The sequence below is a fragment of the Ovis canadensis genome, chromosome 1, assembly GCF_042477335.2.
Source record: "Ovis canadensis isolate MfBH-ARS-UI-01 breed Bighorn chromosome 1, ARS-UI_OviCan_v2, whole genome shotgun sequence".
In the NCBI taxonomy this organism is placed as follows: Eukaryota; Metazoa; Chordata; class Mammalia; order Artiodactyla; family Bovidae; genus Ovis; species Ovis canadensis.
In genome coordinates, this window is record NC_091245.1 from 259,084,530 (window position 1) to 259,105,968 (window position 21,439).

Genomic DNA, 21,439 nt, shown 5'->3' on the forward strand with positions numbered 1-21,439 from the left:
CAAGGCTGCTGTTAAACTTTTAGCCTTTTTTTTTTTACCACCCTACTTTGAGTGGTGCTTCAGTTAGAACCCCTGGGTGCTCATGGCACCCAGAACCATCTTGCCTTGACCCTCAGGCCTCTCTGACATGATGGTGTCTATGGCATCTCATCACTTCTGCTTGACTGCCACCATCAACTCAACTCAGCTTCCCCAAAACCAAACTCATTATCAATACCTGAATTTTAGACAAGCTTTCCCTCCCCAATTTTTCATTTCATTCAAAGAATCACCAGTGTTCTAAATTACTCAAGTTCAAAGCTTGGAATTTACCCTTCTCTCTCCAGGCTGTCTAAGTAGATAATTTTCAAGTCCAGCCAGTTAGTTCTTCAACCCATCCCTCAAGTCTGCCCACTACTACCATCCCAGGCCAGCCCTGAACTACACCTGCCTTCTAGGGTCTTCCCAGACTCACAGTATTGCCCACAGAGTGACTGTACTTGACCACACTGAATCATCTCTCTGCTCAGATGGCTTGTCGCATCCTCTGGCTCCTCAATAATCTGATAAACTGACTTTCCAACCACTGTCCCAATCCAGACCCTTCACTCCCATTGTTTCCTACTCATTTGCCTGCCTCTTCTCTCTACCACTGCAAAGCTTCCTTTAAAGCTCAAGTCTGGTCATGATGGGCCACTGCTCAGACCCCTTCTGAGGGTCTCCTCTGCTCTTAGATAATGTCTGAGCCCTTTGGAATGGCTGATGTGGTCCTCCAGGATCGTTGGCTCTACATGCCCCAGTCTCCCAAGCTGCTTGGAATATCACTAACACATCATGTCTTCTCACGTCCTCCCAACTTGCTGCTCATTCTGCCTGGGAAGTCATGCATCCTTTATTTGCCTGGTCAACTTCTACAGGAGTTCAGGATCCAAATCAGGTATCACCTGTTTTGCCAACCCTCCCTCATTTGGGCTCATCTCAGTGATGGCATCTATGCTCAGTGAGACCACTGTCTGCTCACTCCTCTGTCTTTGACATTAAACTGTGGGCTCACTGAGGTCAGGAACCGTGCCTGATTCACGTCACTCCCAGCACCTGGCAAGGGGCCTGGATAAACGGACATTCAAACACATGTTGAGCTCATTTATTCTCTCATTCAACAAATATTTGTTGAGCATCTATCTCACGTCCTCTGTTTTAGGAGCTGGTGATACAGTGGAGTACAAAATAGATCAAACCCCTGCTTTCAGTGAGTTTACATTCTATTCTGTTGAATGGCAGGACAAAGGTATGTATGAATGCATGAATGAATGAATTGATGCCAAAAGGAATAAATGAATGAAAGACATTTCAGTCAGATGCTGCTTTATCACACTTAATTAAATTCCACCTTAAATTTAGTGTGAATGGTTTGTTATTTACTGGTATTTATCTTTAATTGTGCACTGAGCTATCATGACTGGATGATGGATCCACTTCCTTGTGTGCCTGTAACACTGGCTGCCAGTGCTGGGTAAATGGCAACCCTGGCTGATTGAGAGTCTTTTCAACACCAGAATGCCACTAATGGAGGCCTTTTAGCAGGTAGAGGGGCTTGGTGTCACAGAAAGGAAAAGACTAGGGATCTTAGGAGATGGTGGGGATTCCCTTTTTCATCACAGTTCAGTTCAGTCCCTCAGTCATGTCCAACTCTTTTCGACCCCATGGACTGCAGCATGCCAGGCTTCCCTGTCCATCACCAACCCCCAGAGCTTGCTCAGACTCATGTCCATCAAGTTGGTGATGCCATCCAACCATCTCATCCTCTGTCATCCCCTTCTCCTTCTGCCTTCAATCTTTCCCACCATCAGGGTCTTTCCCAAGGAGTCAATTCTTCGCATCAGGTGGCCTAAGTATTGGCGTTTCATCCCAATATCCTTCTTATTCTTAAGATAAAAATGACTGTGGGATCATGGTCTTCCCTACAGACTCCCAACTATATGCCTTTCTTCTTAATCTTTGCCAGTTTAGGGAATAACAATCCCATGACTCACCCATTTGCTCAACTCCCAGGACACCTTCCCCACAAAATATTCTCAAAATCACTGTGCTCATCCATAAAAGGGCATCTTCATTTTGCTCTTCCATTAGGCCAGTGTTTTGCAAAACTCACTCTCCTTCATGATTTTGCCCTAAACGTTTATCTCTTTTATCATTATTTATTTTTTATTGTTCCTCAAATTTGTCTACTTAAAGAGCAAACCTTAAATCAACAAACTTTAAAAGCTCTTTATATTAAACAAATTTTACATTGATACTATAAATGGTAGTATTATAGTGGAAAGACAGTTTCATGGGCCATAAACAGAAGGTAACATAAAGATCAATGACCATTAAAAATAAAATATTAATCTTCATACCACTTAAACTGATCTTCATCAGCTACATTTTAGGAAATACTGTATTAGACTCCAAAGAGGTGGTTCTCAAGGCTGGATGGACATCAAGAAAGCCTGGGGAACTTTAAAGATACAGAGGCCTGGCCCCATCCCTGGGACTCTGTTTTAATTAGCCTGTGGGGCTTGTGTACTGGCACTTTGAAGTGTCCAGGTAATTCTCATATACAGCTGGACTTGAGAAGCATAGATCCAAACCAGTAGTTCTTAAAGTGTGTTCCCAGGACCAGCGTATCAGCATCATTGGGACCTTGTTAGAAATGTGAATTTTAGGTACCACCTACTGAATCAGAAATTCTGAGTGTGGGCACAGCCATCTGTGTGTTCCATCAGCCTCTCAGGTGATTCTAATGTACAATGAGTTTTGAGACCCCTGCTCTAAACCAAGTGACACTCGTGAAATCTCTGAGGTCTTAGACCTATTTGTGTCGACAAGGAGCGCTTGAGTGGGGTGGTCTTGGCTCTGGATTCTCCCAGGACTGCTGTTATCCCACCCAGCCTTCTGTGAAACAGGTGCCTGCTGCAGACACATTACCCAAGTGGCCCAGGAGTCCCAGGTGTGGAGGGACAGTCCCCTCTGCTGCAGAGTGTTACCTCTCCTTAAAGTCGTCCGCGCCCGCCTGGATATTCTCTGTCTGGAGCATGAGCCGTGCGTTTTCCAGGACCGCCTCGCCCACCTAGAACGACCACACACCGAAGGACAAGGTCACTGCCACGTCTTCCCACTTCCCACTGGGCCTCATGCTGGGCACAGAAGCTTTGGGGCACTGTGAGAACTTTTCTCACAGCAAGTATTTTTAGAATTCAAGTGTCCCTCTTTAAGAGAGGAGCAGATAGACACTAAAGTCTAAAATCTGGATATATTTTAAGGGCTTTTAGGGTTGGATTTTGGAGCAAAAAGATTACTTAAGGCAGACTTGTCCATAGCCTCTTTCACAATGATGAGCTTTTGGCTCTCCAGAGAAACTTCTGGCTCCTTAAACAAAGTTTCACTGGCTCAACCTAGTGTCTCTTAACATTTTCTGGTCATGGACATCTTGAGAAGCTGATGAACTCTCTAGACCAGTGCTGTCCAACAGAATTTTCTGTGATGATGGAACTGTTCTACACTGCGTGGGCCAACAAGTGGCCCCACATGGCTACGGAACACTCAAAATGTGGTACAGGCAACTGCAGAAGGGGAGCATTCAATTTTATTTAAACTTAACTATTTACACTTAAATATATGCTACCCAGCTCTAGAATTCTGTCCACTCTGAAAACATACATGGGAACATAAGCATAGTTCATACAGATCAGAGGTTTCATGGAGAATGGTTTTTCAGACTTGGACCACAACACCTCTCATGATCCCCACAGGTGGGAATGGGGGGGACGGTCCTCTTTTTAACCTGATAAGCTTCTTTTAAAAAACATATATTTTTTACATATTGACTTTTGCATAATCTTCAGTTTGGGCTGGGGAATAAACTAACTGGTATTTTATTTTATTTTTTAATATAAATTTATTTATTTTAATTAGAGGCTAATTACTTTACAATATTGTATTGGTTTCGCCATACATCAACATGAATCCGCCACAGGTGTACACGTGTTAAGAAGGAGGCAAGAAGCTCTCTTGGTGACTCAGCGGTAAAGAATCTGCCTGCCAATGCAGGAGACATGGGTTTGATTCCTAAGTCAGGAAGATCCCACATGCCCCGGAGCAACTAAGCCCGTGTGCCACAATTACTGAGCCCATGCTCTAGAGCCAGGGAGCTGCTGCTACTGAAACCTGTGTGCCCTAGAGCCCCGTGCTCTGAAACAAGAGAACCTTCACAATGAGAAGCCTGTACACTGCAACAGAGAAGCCCCTGCTTGCCACAACTAGAGAAAAGCTCACACAGGAATGAAGACCCAGCACAGCCAAAAATTAAAACCAATAATAACATTTTTTTAAAATGGAAGCAAACCTGAGAAAACTTTGGGAGTGATGAAGATGTTCCAGGGACTTCTCTGAAGGCCCAGTGGTAAAGAATCCACCTGCCAATGCAGGGGACACGAGTTTGATCCCTGATCCGGGAAGACTCCACATGTTCAGGAACAACTAAGCCTGTGCACCACAACTACTGAGGTTGCACATTCTAGAGCCCACATGTCACAACTACTGAGCCCATGTGCTACAGATACCAAAGCCGGAGTGCCCAGAGCCTGTGCTCCACCAGAGAAGCCACTAGTGAGAAGCCCTTGCACCGCAATGAACAGTAGCCGCCACGTGCCAAAACCAGAGGAAGCCTGTGCAGAGCAACAAAGACCCGGTGTAGCCAAAAATAAATGAATAAAATGTAAAAAGCCCAGATGTTCCATATCTGGATCTGATGATTACACTGATATATAATAAGTAAAGGGACTTCCCTGCTGGCTCAGATGGTAAAGAACCTGCCTGCAATGCAGGAGACCTGAGTTTGATCCCTGGGTTGGGAAGATACACTGGAGAAGGGAATAGCTACCCACTCCAGTATTCTTGACTTCATGGAGTCATAAAGAGTTGCGTCTGAACACAACTGAGTGATTAACACACATAATAGGTAAAGATTTGTTAAGCTGTACCTTACAGATTTGTGTATTTTACTATATGTAAGTTATGTTTTCGGCTTCCCTGGTGGCTTAGACGGCAAAGAATCTGCCTGCAATGCAGGAGACCTGGGTTCAGTCCCTGGGTTGGGAAGATCCCCTGGAAGAGGGCATGGCAACCTACTCCAGTATTCTTGCCTGGAGAATCCCGCGGACAGAGGAGCCTGGAGGGATACAGTTCATGGGGTCACAAAGAGTTGGACACAGCTCAGCGACTAAGCACAGCACAAGTTATCTTTAATAAAAATATGTAAAATTGAAAAAATAAAATGATGCAAATGACTGTTTTAAGCTCTTATCAGTCCTTTGCTCTTAAAAATTAATGAGTTGCAATTAATGAGTTCTTTGCTGACTTGGCGGAGGACTTCCAGCACTAGAGGTCAGAGATTGGAGTGGGATGAGAAAGAATGGGGAGAAGGAGACCCCAGTTTCCTTCTCCCCTGTGTGTGTCAGGGTGGGGCTGGAGCAGCGAGAAGATGAGGTTGCTGTTGGAAAAATCAATGAAGTGGAAAAACCACACAGGATGGCCCCACTGGATCAGAAGAGCACCATTCTTTCCACCTGGAGCTGGGACTTGGTCCACGCTGTGTTTCCTATTTCCTCAGCAAAGTCTCATCTCATCATGCTGAAGTAGACCTCCCCAGGTCAGCCCCTTGTTCATTGCTGTGTCCCCAAGCTCTGGCTTGTGGTGGCCGTTCCATCAACATCTGGAGAAGCACCAGGGTTGGTCAGGAAGGGGTGAGGGGAAAGCATGGGTAAAGGTTTTATTGTGCTTTTCATGGGAAGAAATGGGCATGGCAAGGTAAGCAGCTGGGACTGGCTAGTTTAAATAATTTCAGTGGTCTCTATGCTACAGTGGGGGTCCCCAGTTTTCTGGTACCTAGCCTTGGGTGGTCGGAGCAGAGGAATATTGCCTACTGGAAGGTGAGAGCCAGCAATGGGAGTCAGGTTGGGGTACTGACTCAGAATGGGCTGATTTGCACCTCGAAAGCATTGTCCCAGGTAAGTGGTTACTATCTTTAGGATTTGCTAGTCCCGTGAAAGCGCAGTCTCTGCCTGTTAATGAGGCCCCAGCTGTCAGAGCATCAAGAATATAGACAATAAGAAGACATAGTTATGTTGTTGAATATAGTTCATTCAAGGGCTCTGGCCAAGTGAGGCCTCTGAGGACTATCTCTGGCAGCTCTGACCCAGCCCTGTCTTCATCCTCTCCACACACTGCCACCCCTACATCAGGAGTCCCTTTCCTTGTCTCTGGATGTTCAGTGATGCCATCTTGCAGATGATGAATTTGAAGCTCAGGGCACTCACTCTGCTCATTTTCTCACAGTTGTACCCCTGGCAAATATTTCACCCTGGTATGGGACCTGGAGGCATAGGAAGTGTCCAGATTGTGGGCTCAAAAACCTTAATACAGAGAAGATGGCTTCAGAAGTGCTCTAAACTACGTGGCTATGTGGGGCCTTTGTGGGCAGAACAGGCCTGCAGCTTGTACCATCTGGAAGACCACCTTTAAGAAAAGGAATAAAACAACGACTAATTCTGGACTTCCCTGGTGGTCCAGTGGGGTTTAAGAATCCACCTGCCAATGCAAGGGACACTGGTTCAATCCCTGGTCTGGGAAGATCCCACATGCTGTAGGGAAACTGGGCCTGTGAGCCACAACTACTGAAACCCACATGCTCTAGGGCCGATGTGCAATTACTGAAGCCCTTGGGCAGCAAGGAAGACCCAGTGCAGCCATAAATAAATAAGTATATATGTATAAAGACTAAGGTGGGGTGTGCCAGTGAGGGAGCTCCAGGTTTAAACTATTCTCTTGGGTACAGCTCCATTTTGTGTCTGCTTTTAAAACTGGGAACCGAGGGGTTGGACAGAAAAAGCTAAAAATAAAACCCAACCCTGGGGCATGAGTGGCGGTATGTGTGTACCATGTTCAGAAGCACACAAATCTGGAAAAGCAGAAAGATGCTTGGGGATGCAGTCACCTACGTCTGGTTGTCCAGAATAAACAGCCTAGTGCTTACACGTGCTGCGTTACGGCTGGGGCGTGGCTTTTGGGAATCAGTGAAGTCTGCCCGGTGGACTGCAGACTCTAAGTAGGAGGCTGCCAGGAGGCCCGGGCAGGAGTCGGTTGAAGGTGCCAGCTGATGGGAGGCAAGGCCGGGACCTTGCCCTTGCTTCTCCTCACCTCGGATGAGGACCGGAGGCGGCTTGGGACCGTTTGGACGTTGCCCAGCAGATGAAGTGCTTCTGTCCGAGGAGGCTGGGCAGCTCTGGGCTCCGGGAAGCTGGGGACCTTCCTGCTTTCACTGTTGTTTAGTAACAACAAGGGGTTTATTCGAGCCTCAGGCAGAGGCTAATTATAGGTCCCAACTTGCCAAAGCACAGTTGGCTGGCGGTGCTACCCCATGTCCACAGACGGGATCCTAAAATAGACCTCCAGCCAGGGCTGAGCCACGGAGAGCCTTCCTCTGTCCTCCTGGGGTCCCTCAGCCCTGCAGAGGCCACGGCCTCTGGGTGTCAGTGGTGGCTCAGCGCCCGCAGCCAGGAAAGGGCCGGGAGGCCGGTCCAGGGCTGGGACTTAGCTGAGGTTTAGCACAGGCTGAGGACTGGGATTGTGGCCGAGGCCAAAAGTAAGCATGGAGCCTGCAGTGGAACAGGGACCATCTTTGTCTATCTATCTGGGAAAACCATCTTCTCTGGGGCTGAGGACAGAAAAGGAAGAGGAAGGGAAGTTGGACTTACTGCCCATCCACACGTGTGCCGCCCGCCCCCTGTGCTGGCGCTGGCTTGGACTGGCTTTTACTTGCTTGCCAGGGCAGACTGTTAACTATTTCAGGAGTTTTGTGAGCTGGTTGTTAAACATAGCCATCAGGAAAATTTTAATTATGTGAAGTTACATGTTCTGTGTTGTGCTTAGTCACTCAGTCATGTCCAGCTCTTTGAAACCCCATGGACTGTAGCCCCCCAGGCTTCTCTGCCATGGGGATTCTCCAGGCAAGAATACTGGAGTGGATTGCCATGCCCTCCCCCAGGGGATCTTCCCCACCCCGGGGTTGAATCCAGGTCTCCTGCATTGCAGGCAGATTCTCTACCATCTGAGCCACCAGGGAAGCCCTACAATTACATAAATTATATTAAAAACAAAAGTAATAAATACTCAGAATACAAAAGTAATGAATACTCATCAGTTCCAAATTGTTTTACTATGTTTGACTGTCATCTCTGCTTTTGAGATTGTTTCTATTACAATGTGTGGACAGGGAACATTGCTTGCCATTCCAGTAAACAAAGAATGTTGCCTGCCATTCTATTAATAGTTCTACAAGGACCAAGCCATTAGCCACTGCAGCTGCCCCTACCCCCATGGTGCACCCTAAGAACCCAGGATGCAGGAAAACAGAAAGCATTCTGTGCTTTGGATACTGGCCTTAGATAGTTAAGATGCACATTGAAGGAATAATTTCAATGAGCTCAGACTCTTCATCTCCCTTTATATATAAAAACACTGAAATCATCAGCTTGAGATGTCAGTTTCTTATGATTAGCAGTGATCTTTTGATGTTTGTTTTCTAGCATAAAGCTCCTATATCCTGCAGCTTACCTTATCTCTTCCAAACAGTTCCTCAGAGCTATCCGAGAGGCTGTCTTCTGGGCTATAGTCCTCAGTAGGACCCCAAATAAAACTTAATTCTCAACTCTTAGGTTGTGCATTTTTCTTTAATAGACAGGTGAAACTGTGTAACACTGTCCTACATGCATCTCTTCCTAGCTCTGTGTCTGTGTGGGTAGCTTGATGTCATTGGGTGAGAGTAGCTCCACTAGGGAGACTGGCAAATATTGTACCACAGAACATTTTATCTATGGAGAGCCAGCTGTTAAACACATCTCAGCTCACCAGCAGTGCCCCACCTCCCACTCAGTACTACATTCACAACTTCACTAAATGCTCATGCCCCCCTATCCCCCCCATGCTGATATCAACACACCCATTTTACAGATGAGGCTGCTAAGGCATATGTTAATTGCCCTAGCAATTAACCTTAGCAATGGCACAGCTGGAATGTGGCAGAGCCAGAAGGCCAAGCCAGGTATATGTGACTTGAAAGTGTGCAAATCTTTGTCATCAGTTTTGGAAACCAAAAGATACATCAGAATCAAGAGAGACTGTGTTGTGGAGGACTGTTTTCTGTCTTTGCTGTACCACAGAAGAGTCAGGATTCCCGGTTCCTATTTGGACTCCATCATGAAGACAAGAGACATCTTCCCTACTGTGTGTGAGAATGCTAACCAATCAACCCAAGTCATCTCCCACTCTAAGTCCCTGAGCTTTCATTTCTGAGCTCTGTAAACTGGGAAGAGCTGAGGCAGATTTGTGGTCCGACTCTGAAGGCCCAGAGGGGTCGTGCAGCTGTATGCTTTGCTGTCAGCCCCTAGACAGCAGAGGTCATTTGTATTTAAGACTGCAAGAGGCATGCGTTAGCTATCTGGTGCTCTTGGATTTATGACTATAGTGGGTGCAAATTAACCTCACTTCTCCAATTACCTTTTCTTTCTGGGGAGAAGGCAATAAAAATACCACACACTAAGATTTTCAGTCCCTGACTGATGCTGGGAATGCAAACATGCTTATTCATGACCTTGGGGCCACACCTGTCCACTTTTTCTAGTAGGAGAAAAGTATAACATAAACTGATGTAACAGTTGCTCTCAAGGGCAGACTTAAGGGAGGGCAGGCTGGCAGCTTGTCCCCAGCTATGCTGGGGACACCAGCAGGTGACATCCTTTCCTTCTCTCTGTCCCACTGCCCAGAGCAGGGACTCCTACCATCGAGGCCATGTGACTTAACACCACTTCTGTTAAAAAGAAACACCATCATAGCAGCAAAGGACAAATTGCTATGTGAGATTAGCTGGTTTTGAGGGATTAGTACCCATTGGTTTTGCTAGAAGCAAAAACAAAAGTCACCTGCAAAGCCTAAAATGCTGTGGATGAGAGTAGCTGGGGTTGACTAGCGGGGAAATGGCAGTCAGAGGTCGAGGTGGGCAGGGGTGTGTGGGGGATGGTACTTGTAGGAGGGGCTGCCCACTGGCTGTGTGGGTTCAAGCTGCTCCGGGCGTGGCCTGCAGCTGTCTCATCTGACATCCCTGGACCTATCTTCCTCTGCGCCTCCACGTGGAGGCTTCCTTAGCAGACTTTACCCCATTGGTTCTCAAAGTGTGGTCCCTCTGATCAGCATCACCTGAAACTTGTGAGAATGCAAATTCTCAGACCCTACCTCCCATGTCTGAGTCAGAATCTCTGGAGTAGGTCCTAATGATCTCTGTTTTAACCAGCTTTCCAGGGGATTACAATGCACATTGGACTTTAAGAGCCTCTGCTTTGCACAGACCTGCCTCCAGTCCTGCTCACGCTGCCCCCAAGCTGCTGCTGGCCCTCCTTGCTGTCCTGGCCCACGCTGTGGTCTCTACCTAGAACACCTGGTCTTCTACCCTGAACCTGGCCACCAGAGAAACTCTTCCCCACTTTAGCGCTCATCTTGAACATGGCGTTGTCTATGAAGCTGCTTTATTCACTCACTCATTCCTGCCTTCATGTCTCCAGCACGTGATGATGATTTCCTCTGTGCTGGCTATGTGCTGGTTTGGGGGAATTAGCAGGATGGTAGGAGACATGGTTAGAAAGGCAGGCAGAGGCCAGATCTTAGGGTGAAGGTCTTGGGAAGAGTGGAAAGGAGATGGCCTCTGCTGGGAAGTCACTGGAAGCTTGTGAACAGGCACAGGGGTGACCCCCATGGTAAATGGACCCCTCTGACTCCTGCAGGAAGGGAGCTGTAGGACACGAGGGGCCATGCTGAGGGCCCAGCTGAAAGGCTTCTGCATTCACCCAGGAGAGGTGATGGCGCTTTGTCTAGGAAGGAGGTGGTGATGGAGCAGTTGCAGGGGACGTTAGAGAGAGGAATTAAGGATCAACCCTAGGCTTTCAGGCAGAGTTCCTGGGGGCTTCCCTGGTGGCTCAGACAGTAAAGAATCTGTCTGCAATGTGGGAGACCCAGGCTCGATTCCTGTGTCATGAAGATCCCCTGGAGAAGGGAAAGGCTACCCACTCCAATATTCTTGTCTGGAGAATTCCATGGACAGAGGAGCCTGGCAGGCTACAGTCCATGGGATCATAAAGAGTTGGACACGACTGAGCAACTAACCAAAAAACAAATGAAAAAACAAACTGGCCTTTGCTGCCTCCCTTCCTTCCTTCCTCCTTGGGTTATCCTACATCTAAGTCTGGGTGATCACGTCTGGGACTCTCCACACAGTATAAATGTTGTGTAGGCAATGAACATGTTGGCCTATTCTTGAGCCCAGCTCTTCCCTCACAAGTTTGGGCCAGTTGCTGGGATAAGTGATCTAAGATTCAGTTTCCTCATCCATTAAATGTGGATAATGGCATGCTCTGCCTCCTGGGGTAGTTGTGAGAATCACGTGAGCTGATGCATGTGAAGCGGGGCAGGTGAGGGATTTGACTATCACTGTGTTTCAAAAAGGGCAAGGATGAGCAGCATTTTCCAAAGGGTTTATTGTTTGGGCTCAAGGGTATAATGAATGCTTTATTCGGAGTTAATGATATTGACATCCCAGCAGACAGAGCTGCAGAAGGGGAGGAGGTGGGTAAGACTGGGCTCCGGGAAATGAGACTCAGCTGGTGCACTGGCAGATGTAAGAACCCTGGAAACACTTCTCACATTTGTTTGACTTTCAAGTTTAGAACAAATGCTCACCTGTCTCCTGAGGAACTTGTATGTGGGTTAAGAAGCAACAGTTGGAACCGGACGTGGAACAACTGACTGGTTCAAAATTGGGAAAGGAGTATGACAAGGCTGTATATTGTCACCCTGGTTATTTAACTTCCATGCAGAGTAGATCATGTGAAATGTCATGATTGGTCACAAGCTGGAATCAAGATTGCTGGGAGAAATATCAACAACCTCAGATATGCAGATAATACCACTCTAAAGGCAGAAAGTGAAGAGGAACTAAAGAACTCCTTGATGAGGGTGGTAGAGGAGAGTGAAAAAGCTGACTTGTAAGTCAACATTAAAAAACTCAGATCATGGCATCCAGTCCCATCACTTCATGGCAAATAGATGGGGGAAAAGTGGAAGCAGTTACATATTTTATTTTCTTGGGCTCCAAAATCACTGTGTATGGTGACTGCAGCCATAAAATTAAAAGACCTTGCTCCTTGGAAGGAAAGCTATGACAAACCTAGGCAGTGTTATTAAAAAGCAGAGACATCACTTTGCTGACAAAGGTCTGCAGAGTCCGAGCTATGGTTTTTGTAGTAGTCATGTATGGATGTGAGTTGGCTGAGAGCCTAAGAATTGATGCTTTCAAACTGTGGTGCTGGAGAAGACTCTTGAGAGTCCCTTAGACAGCAAAGAGATCAAACCAGTCTATACTAAAGGAAATCAACCCTGAATATTCATTGGAAGGACTGATGCTGAAGCTGAAGCTCCAATATTTTGGCCACCTGATGTGAAGAGCTGACTCGCTGGAAAATAATCTGATTCCGGGAAAGACAAAAGGAGAAGGGGACGACAGAGGATGAGATGGTTAGATGGCATTACTGAATTTGAACAAATTCTGTGAGATAATGGAGGACAGAGGAGCCTGTTGTGCTCCAGTTCATGGGCTTACAAGAGTCAGACAAGACCTAGTGACTGAACAATAGCAACAATAACTTGTTTTCAGCAATAAATGAGCAAGAAATCATCATCTGTCCCTGCACCCCACTCTTACTGCAATTTTGTCAAGGTGGTGAAGGCCACCCTATCTCAAGCCAAGCAGATGCATCCCTGTGCTCATCATGACCTGCCCACTGCACTTGTCACAAGGCACGCTTCCCTCTCTTGGCTCCCATGAGCCACTCTCCCCCCCTCTTCCTTCTACTTTTTGTCCAGCTTTTGACTTTTTCCTTCATGAAGTCTTTCTCTCTTCTCTGACCTCTAAATGCTAGAGTTTCTCAGGATTGGGTCTTTGGGTTTGTTCTTTACAGTCATAAGTGGTCTGATTCATTTGCATGGATTGAAATGTATATGCGACGTCATCTGTATTTTTGTCTCTAGCCCAGAACGTTCCTTTCTATTCCAGGCTTGTGTACCATTCTCCCCTTGACATCTTCTCTACTTAACAAACTTAACATAACTAAAACGGATTTTTTTCCCCTCAAATACCGCCTCCCACTTCTCCATGCCAGTAAACAGTACCAACATCTACCCAAAGACCAGAGTCTTGACATCACATTTTCTCTCATCTGCCACATCTAATCCAACACCAAGGTTAGTCAGCTTTACGCCCACTCCTGCCCCAGTGTACCTCAAATCCATCTGCATCTCAAGTTTCCACCCACACCCTGCTGCACATCCCGTCAAGCTCTCTGACCCCAAGACACCATCCTCCTAATACATCGGTCCTCCTCTCCTTGAGTCCGTGCTGCATTCTGCTTCCAGGGAGATTTTCTTCAACTCTTCACATCAGATCATGTTGCTGTGATTAAATTAAATAAAAACTCTTCTGCAGTGTTTCTTTTGGTTAGAATAAAACCCAAACTCCTGACAGCAGCCCTCAAGGCCCTGCAGGTGTGATGACCTTCCCACTGCTCGCAGGTTAAACCCTGCTGGTATCGGTTTTGTGCACCATGCAGGCCTCCCTCCTGCCTCGAGGCCTTGGCGGGTGGCGACTCCTCAGCCTGGACTGCTCTCCCCTCTGTGTGGGTGGCTCCGTTCTCGTGATCTCCTCGCCTAAGGCAGGATCTTCTTCCTCTCTTCCTCTCTCTGCCCTTTTGTCTTTCTTTAAAACACTTATCCCAGCTATGCTTAGTTGCTCAGTAATCCTGACTCTTTGTGACCCCATTAACCATAGCCCACCAGGCTCCTCTGTCCACGGGAATTCTCCAGGAGAATACTGGAGTGGGTTGCCATGCCCTCCTCCAAGGGATCTTCCCAACCCAGGAATTGAACCCAAGTCTCCTGCATTGCAGGCAGATGCTTTACTGTCTAAGCCACCAGGGAGGCCCATGAATGCTGGAGTGGGTAGCCTATCCCGTCTCCAGGGGATCTTCCCGACCCAAGAATTGAACTGGGGTCTCCCGCATTGCAGCGGATTCTGTACCACCTGAGCTACCAGAGAAGCCCATCACAGCTTATAATTATTACAAACTTTTGTTTCTTGATTTATCAGTTGCTATCTGTGTATTTTCTGCCAGAATATAAACTCCTTGAGGGCAGGCACTGCTTTTCTGTTCTGCTGTTGTTCCATCCCCAGCACAGTGTCTGGTACAGGATGAGATGGATGAATGGGCCCAGAAATGGTGCTGCTTCTTCAGGGACAACCAGACAGGGGAGCCCCTCAAGGCACAGCCAGGTTTGTACCTACTTCCAACCTGAGAATCACATCTGGCCCCTCCCCTCACTCCCAAATCAAAGATAACAGTTCCCTACACTGACATGCTTCACTCCATTCCCATCCCTTATCCAGCTTGGTCTGAGTCCTAATCATCTCTTTTCTAGTTCAACCTGCTAGTTGTTACCTGCAGATGGAAAAAATGAAGCCCACAGAGTAAGTTAAGGTTGCACCTGCGGGTGGAGTTAGGGGACATGTCATCAGGGAGTGGAGAAGGTGTCACCTCCCTATGCAGCTCATCCCAAGCACAGTCACAGCCACTGGGCGTCCAGGGAGAATCAGGGACACCAAGGGCTAATTTTAGCCTTTCTGAGGAAGTTGAGGTTGGGGGAATCCTCCTGAGTCTATACTGCATATGAGTTTTGACCTGATCATTACACTGTGGTCCATCTGAGAGAAGAGGTCTTAGTAGGAGAGGTCAGAGGAGGGTGGAGCAAGAGGCTGATAGTGCTGGTGTGGGTGTTGGTGTTGGTGTTCACAGTGCTGGGCAATCAGGAGCTCCTAGTCCCTAGAGGCTGCCTTCTGTCATGGGAGGACAGAATTCCCTCGTCTTCCCCCTCCCCGGAGGCCTCCTTCATTCCACACCCCCGAACATCCTGCCTCAGTTACCTTGGACTTGCTTTGAGCAAAGAGTTTAACCGCCACAGTATAGCAGTATGTAATCCTGGGTATACATGTCAGAAGGGTTTCTTTGTCATGAGCTGGCCCTAATTTCTACAGATGCCCTGATAAAATCAGAGTTTTGAGCACCAAGCATTTCAAGATATGGTGACTCTGGGAGGCTCTGTTTGGGCAGCCAGCTGGTCTCCATCTGTGACTTCTCTCTGCTTCTCTCCACTTTCTACATTTGAAGCAAATGTTTTCCAACTTCCCATTCCCCTTCCTACTGGAATGAACTTACTAAGAGCAAGTTTGAATTTATTCAGGGGTGTGCTCTTAAATAAACCCTGACAACTTGACCCTGCTCTTCACTCTGGCTTTCTCTCTCCTCTCCCCCGCTGTGGGCTGAACTATTTTCCTGAACAGATGAGGGCCTTTCCAGGTTCCAGCCCTTGACTCACATTGCTACCTCTGCATGCCATGAGCAAACCTGGCCACCCAGCCTCCCAATGGGGAAACTGAGGCCCAGAGAGTTCAGGAACTTGCCTACAGGACTAGGCATCCAAGTTGAATTTAATCCTCATATGTCTGACTCATAGCTCATTGCCCCTTTTTCTTTTTAAAAAATTTTTTATTATGGAAAATTTCAACTACATAAAACTACATATAAAGGTAGAAAGAGACACATCTCCTCACTTCAACAATTAAAATCTCATGGCTAATGAACAAAACCTCCATTTCCACTGACCTCTACTCCTTATCTCAGATTGTTATATACATGTCACTTCATCTGTAATTATTTCAGAAACTCTCATTTGTACCTCTTATACTTCAACTTAAAAATTAACAAAGCCATGCATACACTAGTTTAAAAATTAAACAGTACTAAAAAGAAACACTTAGAAAGGTTTGTAAAGAAAAAGCACTCGCAGTCCCACAGTTTTCTAACCTCATGTCCTAGTCCCCAGCTGTTTGTCTGTCCAGAGCTTGCCCCATCTTTCTACAGATTTTTCAATTGCTTGAGTTCTCAGTCACAGGCATTATTTATTGACTTCCTGGCGGACATATGAAGATTTACTGCTGTCCCACTCCACCTCCCTTTTCCTTTATTTACTGGCTCTCTTGATAACTTTAAATAATAAAGCTGTATGTCTTGCTGTATCATTTATGGACAGTTTCTTTCTCACATTCACTCTTTCTCTTATAATTGCAGGTGTTTTATATTCTAAGGTCAAAAGAGAAGATAGGAAACCGGTTTAATTACTAAACGACTCTAATGATGCCTGTGTGAAATACAGGTTCTTTTTGCTAAGAATTACGATGGAAGTGCCCCTGATTATGAGAAGCTGTGGGCAGAGAGCCAAATTGTTGCTTTATTTCTCAACTGAGCATCCTTAGACCTGCAGAACAGTCAGCTATTTGATCATTTTTCATGGTGCTAACCTCTCCAGGGCATGCCTGCACCACCCACACGCAACCATCTTGCTTCATCACCCACCATGTTTGAATTGTGATTCTAACACTGAGTAGCTTAGTTTTTTCTCTTGTCAAAGGGAGCAGCTTTATCTTGACAGTACCAGGCACACAATGATCCCTTAATAGATGTTTGTTGAATGAATAAGTGATACATGTTTAAAGAGCCAAACATGAAACAGCAATAAGAAACCAGTTCCCAAGCATCAGACTGGCAAACCTTTGGAAGTAGAGGATATGAAGAAGGGGGGCCTCATATTCTGTTTCTGGGAGGGTAGGTTGTGTGGCAACTCTGGGGAGGCATTTGGCAATGTTGGATAAAAGCTAATGGATAAAAGCAGAGCTCATGCTGCTCCTAGTACCAACCTGGAGCCCAGTAGGAAACCCTTTCTTTTTTGGGGGGTGTGCTGTGGCTGCTTGTGGGATCTTAGTTCCCTGACCAGGGACTGAACTGGAGCTCTCAGCGGGGACAGTGAAGAGTTATAACCACTGGGCAACCAGGGAATTCCCAGAAACCTTTTCTCTAGTGGGACAGGGAGGAAATACTTTAGGCTTTGTGGTCTTTGTTGCAAATCCACAACTCTGCCTGGGAGTGTGAAAGCAGCCAGTCAGTATACAATTAGCACATGAACAGGTGTGACTGTGTTCCAGTAAGACTTTACTTACAAAATAGATGCTTGGCTGGATTTGACCTGCCTATAGTTTGCCCACCTCAGACCTAGAAAGAATCTCTCCTGTGTACATGAAGTTTATGCCCCTCTTGTTTGTGACAGGGAACCGAAGCAACATTTTTGGTTCAACAGTGAAGCAACCTCTGTCCATCGACAGAAAAATTCATAACCTATGATGTAAATACAATGAAATGCTACATGCGTCAACAAGGACAAATCTCAAAATCAAAATGGAGAGTTAAGAAAGCAAGTTGCTTAAGGAAACAGTATATAACAGTTAATTTCTTGTGTCAATTGGGCTAGGCCATCTCATGCAAAGATGGGCACAATAAAGTACAGAAACAGCAAGAACCTAACAGAAGCAAAAGAGATTAAGAAGCAGCGGCCAGAATACACAGAAGGAATTGTTCAAAGGTCTTAATGACCGGGATAACCATTGTGTAGGCAGCAGCAGTCACTCACCTAGCACTAGACGTCATGGAATGTGAAGTCAAGTGGGCCTTAGGAAGCATTACTATGAACAAAGCTAGTGGAAGTGATGGAATTCCAGCTGAGCTATTTCAAATCCTAAAAGATGTTGTTAAAATGCCACACTCAATATGTCAGCAAATTTGGAAAACTCAGCAATGGTCACAGGACTGGAAAATGTCAGTTTTCGTTCCAATTCCAAAGAAGGGCAATGGCAAAGAATGTTCAAACTACTGTACAATTGCGTTCATTTCACAAGCTATTGAGGTAATGCTCAAAATCCTTCAAGCTAGGCTTCAGCAGTATGGGAACTGAGAAATTTCAAATGTACAAGCTGGGTTTAGAAAAGGCAGAGGAACCAGAGAACAAATTGCCAACATCCATTGGATCATAGAAAAAGCAAGGGAATTCCAGAAAAACATCTACTTCTGCTTCATTGACTACACTAAAACCTTTGATTTTGTGGATCATAACGAACTGTGGAAGATTCATAAAGAGATAGGAATATCAGACCACCTTATCTGCTTCCTGATAAACCTGTATGCAGGTCAAGAAGCAACAGTTTTAAGTGGACATGGAAAAATGGACTGTTTCAAAATTGGGAAAGGAGTACATGAAGACTGTATATTATCACCTTGCTTATTTAATTTCTGTGCAGAGTTGAGCTGTGAAATGCTGGGCTGGATGAAGCACAAACTGGAATCAAGATTGATGGGAGAAATATCAACAACCTCACGTATGTAGATGATACCATCCTAATGGCAGAGAGCTAAGAGGAACTAAATAACCTCTTGATAAATGTGAAAGAGGAGAGTGGAAAAGCTGGCTTAAAACTCAGCCTTCAAAAAACTAAGATCATGGCATCTAGGTTCATCAATTCATGGCAAATAGATGGGGGAAAAATGGAAACAGTGGCCGATTTTATTTTCTTGGGCTTGAAAATCACTGCAGATGGTGACTGCAGCCACAAAATGGCTGATTCATGTCAATGTATGGCAAAAACCACTATAATATTGTAAAGTAATTAGCCTCCAATTAAAATAAACGTTAATTTAAAAAAATGCTTGCTCTTTGGAAGAAAAGCTATGACAAACCTAGACTGCATATTAAAAAACAGAGACATTGCTTTGCTGATAAAGGAGCATATAGTCAAAGCTGTGGTTTTTCCAGTAGTCATGTATGGACGTGAAATTTGGACCATAAAAAAGGCTGAGCACTAAAGAATTGATGCTTTCAAACTGTGGTGCTGGAGAAGACTCTTGAGAGAGTCCCTTGGATAGTGAGGAGATCAAACCAGTCAGTCTTAAAGGAAATCAACCCTGAATATTCTTTGGAAGGACTAATGCGGAAGTTGAAGCTCCAATACTTGACCACATGATGGGACTCATGGAAAGGACCCTAATGGTGGGAAAGACTGAGGGCAGGAGGAGAAGGGAGCGACAGAGAATGAGATGGTTGGATGGCATTACCGAATCAACAGACATGAGTTTTGCAAACTCCAGGAGATAGTGGAAGACAGGGAAGCCTGGTGTGCTGCAGTCTGTGGGGTCACAAAGAGTTGGACATAGAAACCCAACAACAACAACAAATGGTGCCAAGATGGCTCAGATGGTAAAGAATATGCTTGCAATGCAGGAGACCCAGGTTCAATCTCCGGGTTGGGAAGATCCCCTGAAGATGGGAACAGCTTCCCACTCCAGTATTCTTTTGTCTGGAGAATTCCATGGACAGAGAAGCCTGGCAGGCTATAGTCCATGGGGTCGCAAAGAGTTGGACATGATTGAGCGACTAACTAACATGGTGCCCAGATATTTGCTCCAACATTACTCTAGATGAGATTAACATTTTAATTGGTTACTTGAGTAAAGTGGATTGCCTGCCACAATGTGAGAGGACCTCATTCAATTAGTTGAAGCCCAGAATAGAACAAAGACTGAGAGGAAGAAGGGATTCTACCAGCAGATGGCCTCTGGACTTGAACTGGAACAAAAGCTCTTTCCTAGGTGTTTAACCTGGAGAAGGCAATGGCACCCCACTCCAGTACTCTTGCCTGGAAAATCCCATGGACGGAGGAGTCTGGTGGACTGCAGTCCATGGGGTCGCAAAGAGTCGGACACAACTGAGCGACTTAACTTTCACTTTTCACTTTTCATGCATTGGAGAAGGAAATGGCAACCCACTCCAGTGTTCTTGCCTGGAGAATCCCAGGGATGGAGGAGCCTGGTGGGCTGCCGTTTATGGGGATGCACTGAGTCAGACATGACTGAAGCGACTTAGCAGCAGCAGCAGCAGGTGTCTAACCTGTTGACATCTTGATTTTGGACTTTAGCCTCATTATAGTGTGAGCCAATTCCTTAAAATGTTTCCTTTAAACATCCTATTGATTCTGCTTCTCTGGAGAACCCTAATGCACAATGTAATACAATTGAATATAAAGTCTAAAATCATGCAAAACAATCCTACAAATGATATATATATACACACATAGTAAAATTGATAAAAGCTTGGTGGGAATGATAAATGCTAAATGTAGAGGAGTGGTGGCCTCTGGAGAGGAGAATGAAATCAGGACAAAGCACAAAGGGGTTTCAGCTGTGTCTGAAACCTTTGACTGTGGGTTTTTAAAAAAAAGTCTGTAGCAAATAACATTAAGGTGGACAATTTCGGATGCCGGGTATCTGTTTTATATATTTGACATATTTTAGAAATTAAGAAGGATGAGACCACTCCACACAACAACAAGGGGAAGAAAGTCAGTGCAGTGGCTGGCATGCCCATGCTCCTAAAATGCAGAGCAAGAGTGGCTGGGACGGTTGGGCAGAGAAGGCAGATCAGGGGTGGTGGGAGATGACCAGGTAGAGGGCAGTGGGGACCTCTAGAGCTCCAGAAGAGGCCTCTGGGTAGCAAGGATGAAGATGAGGCAGACTTGGCATGGGAGAGTGGGGCAGAGCAGTGCGGTCTGTATGGGTGAGGCTGCGGTAGGTGGCTGCAGAGGCATGGCTCAGCCACGTGGATATGGTCACAGTTGCATGGGCTCTCCGAGGGGCATTTTGTGTTTACCTGGAGGAGGCTCTGCAGAAATATTAATAGTTCTCCTCTACTTCGCTTTGACAAGAGTTGTTTCCTGAGAGCTTGCCAACATCAGAGGAATTTGTGTTGCTCTGAAATACACTGGGGACTTGTTGAGGCTTAAACTGAATTGCAAGTCCTTCTTCCCTATTTCAGCGTGGCTGCTGGAGCAGACATTGTCAGAGCTCGGCCACATCCCCTTGGATTGTTTTTTCCACCATTTTCTGCACCTATGGGTTCCTGTGCTTTTGCTTCCCATAGTCTGCACTTGGGACTCTTTTTGGAGCAGGGCCCTAGGCCAGCAGAGCCCACTGTTCAGTTCCCTGGGTTAGTCCTTTGGGAATGACTGACAAGCGTGGGTTGCGGAAGCCCAGCTCCCTCACTTGGGATTAGGACAACTTTGAGTGGAAATTCCCCTCCTGAGTTCCCCTGAGGCTGAGATGATTTGCTTGCTTGTTTCTCCCTTACAGGTTTTCCAGGAACAACTCTATAATATGCCACCTGCTAAAGAGTCCTAGACTTGGGCTCTGCCTCTAGGGCACCATCTAAGACAAGCGTTCTTCTCATCCCAGAAACTCTCTGATGTCAGGATACCTCAAGCTGTCTAGTGGGCTGTCGGGCACATAGGCTGTAGAATCAAACTACCCAAGTTGAAAGACTTGTCTCTATC

The 21,439-nt window shown here is 46.1% G+C and overlaps 1 protein-coding gene across 2 annotated transcripts in view; it reads right to left on the bottom strand.

Annotated features, from left to right (window-relative positions):
• The window catches only part of BFSP2 (beaded filament structural protein 2), a 74,551-nt gene that overhangs the window by 25,377 nt on the left and 27,735 nt on the right, over window positions 1–21,439 (bottom strand). For both annotated transcript variants that reach the window (XM_069565480.1, XM_069565490.1), the window contains exon 2: window positions 3,009–3,091. In XM_069565480.1, coding sequence (XP_069421581.1) covers window positions 3,009–3,091 — 83 coding nt within the window. The remainder of the gene's footprint in view (window positions 1–3,008; window positions 3,092–21,439) is intronic.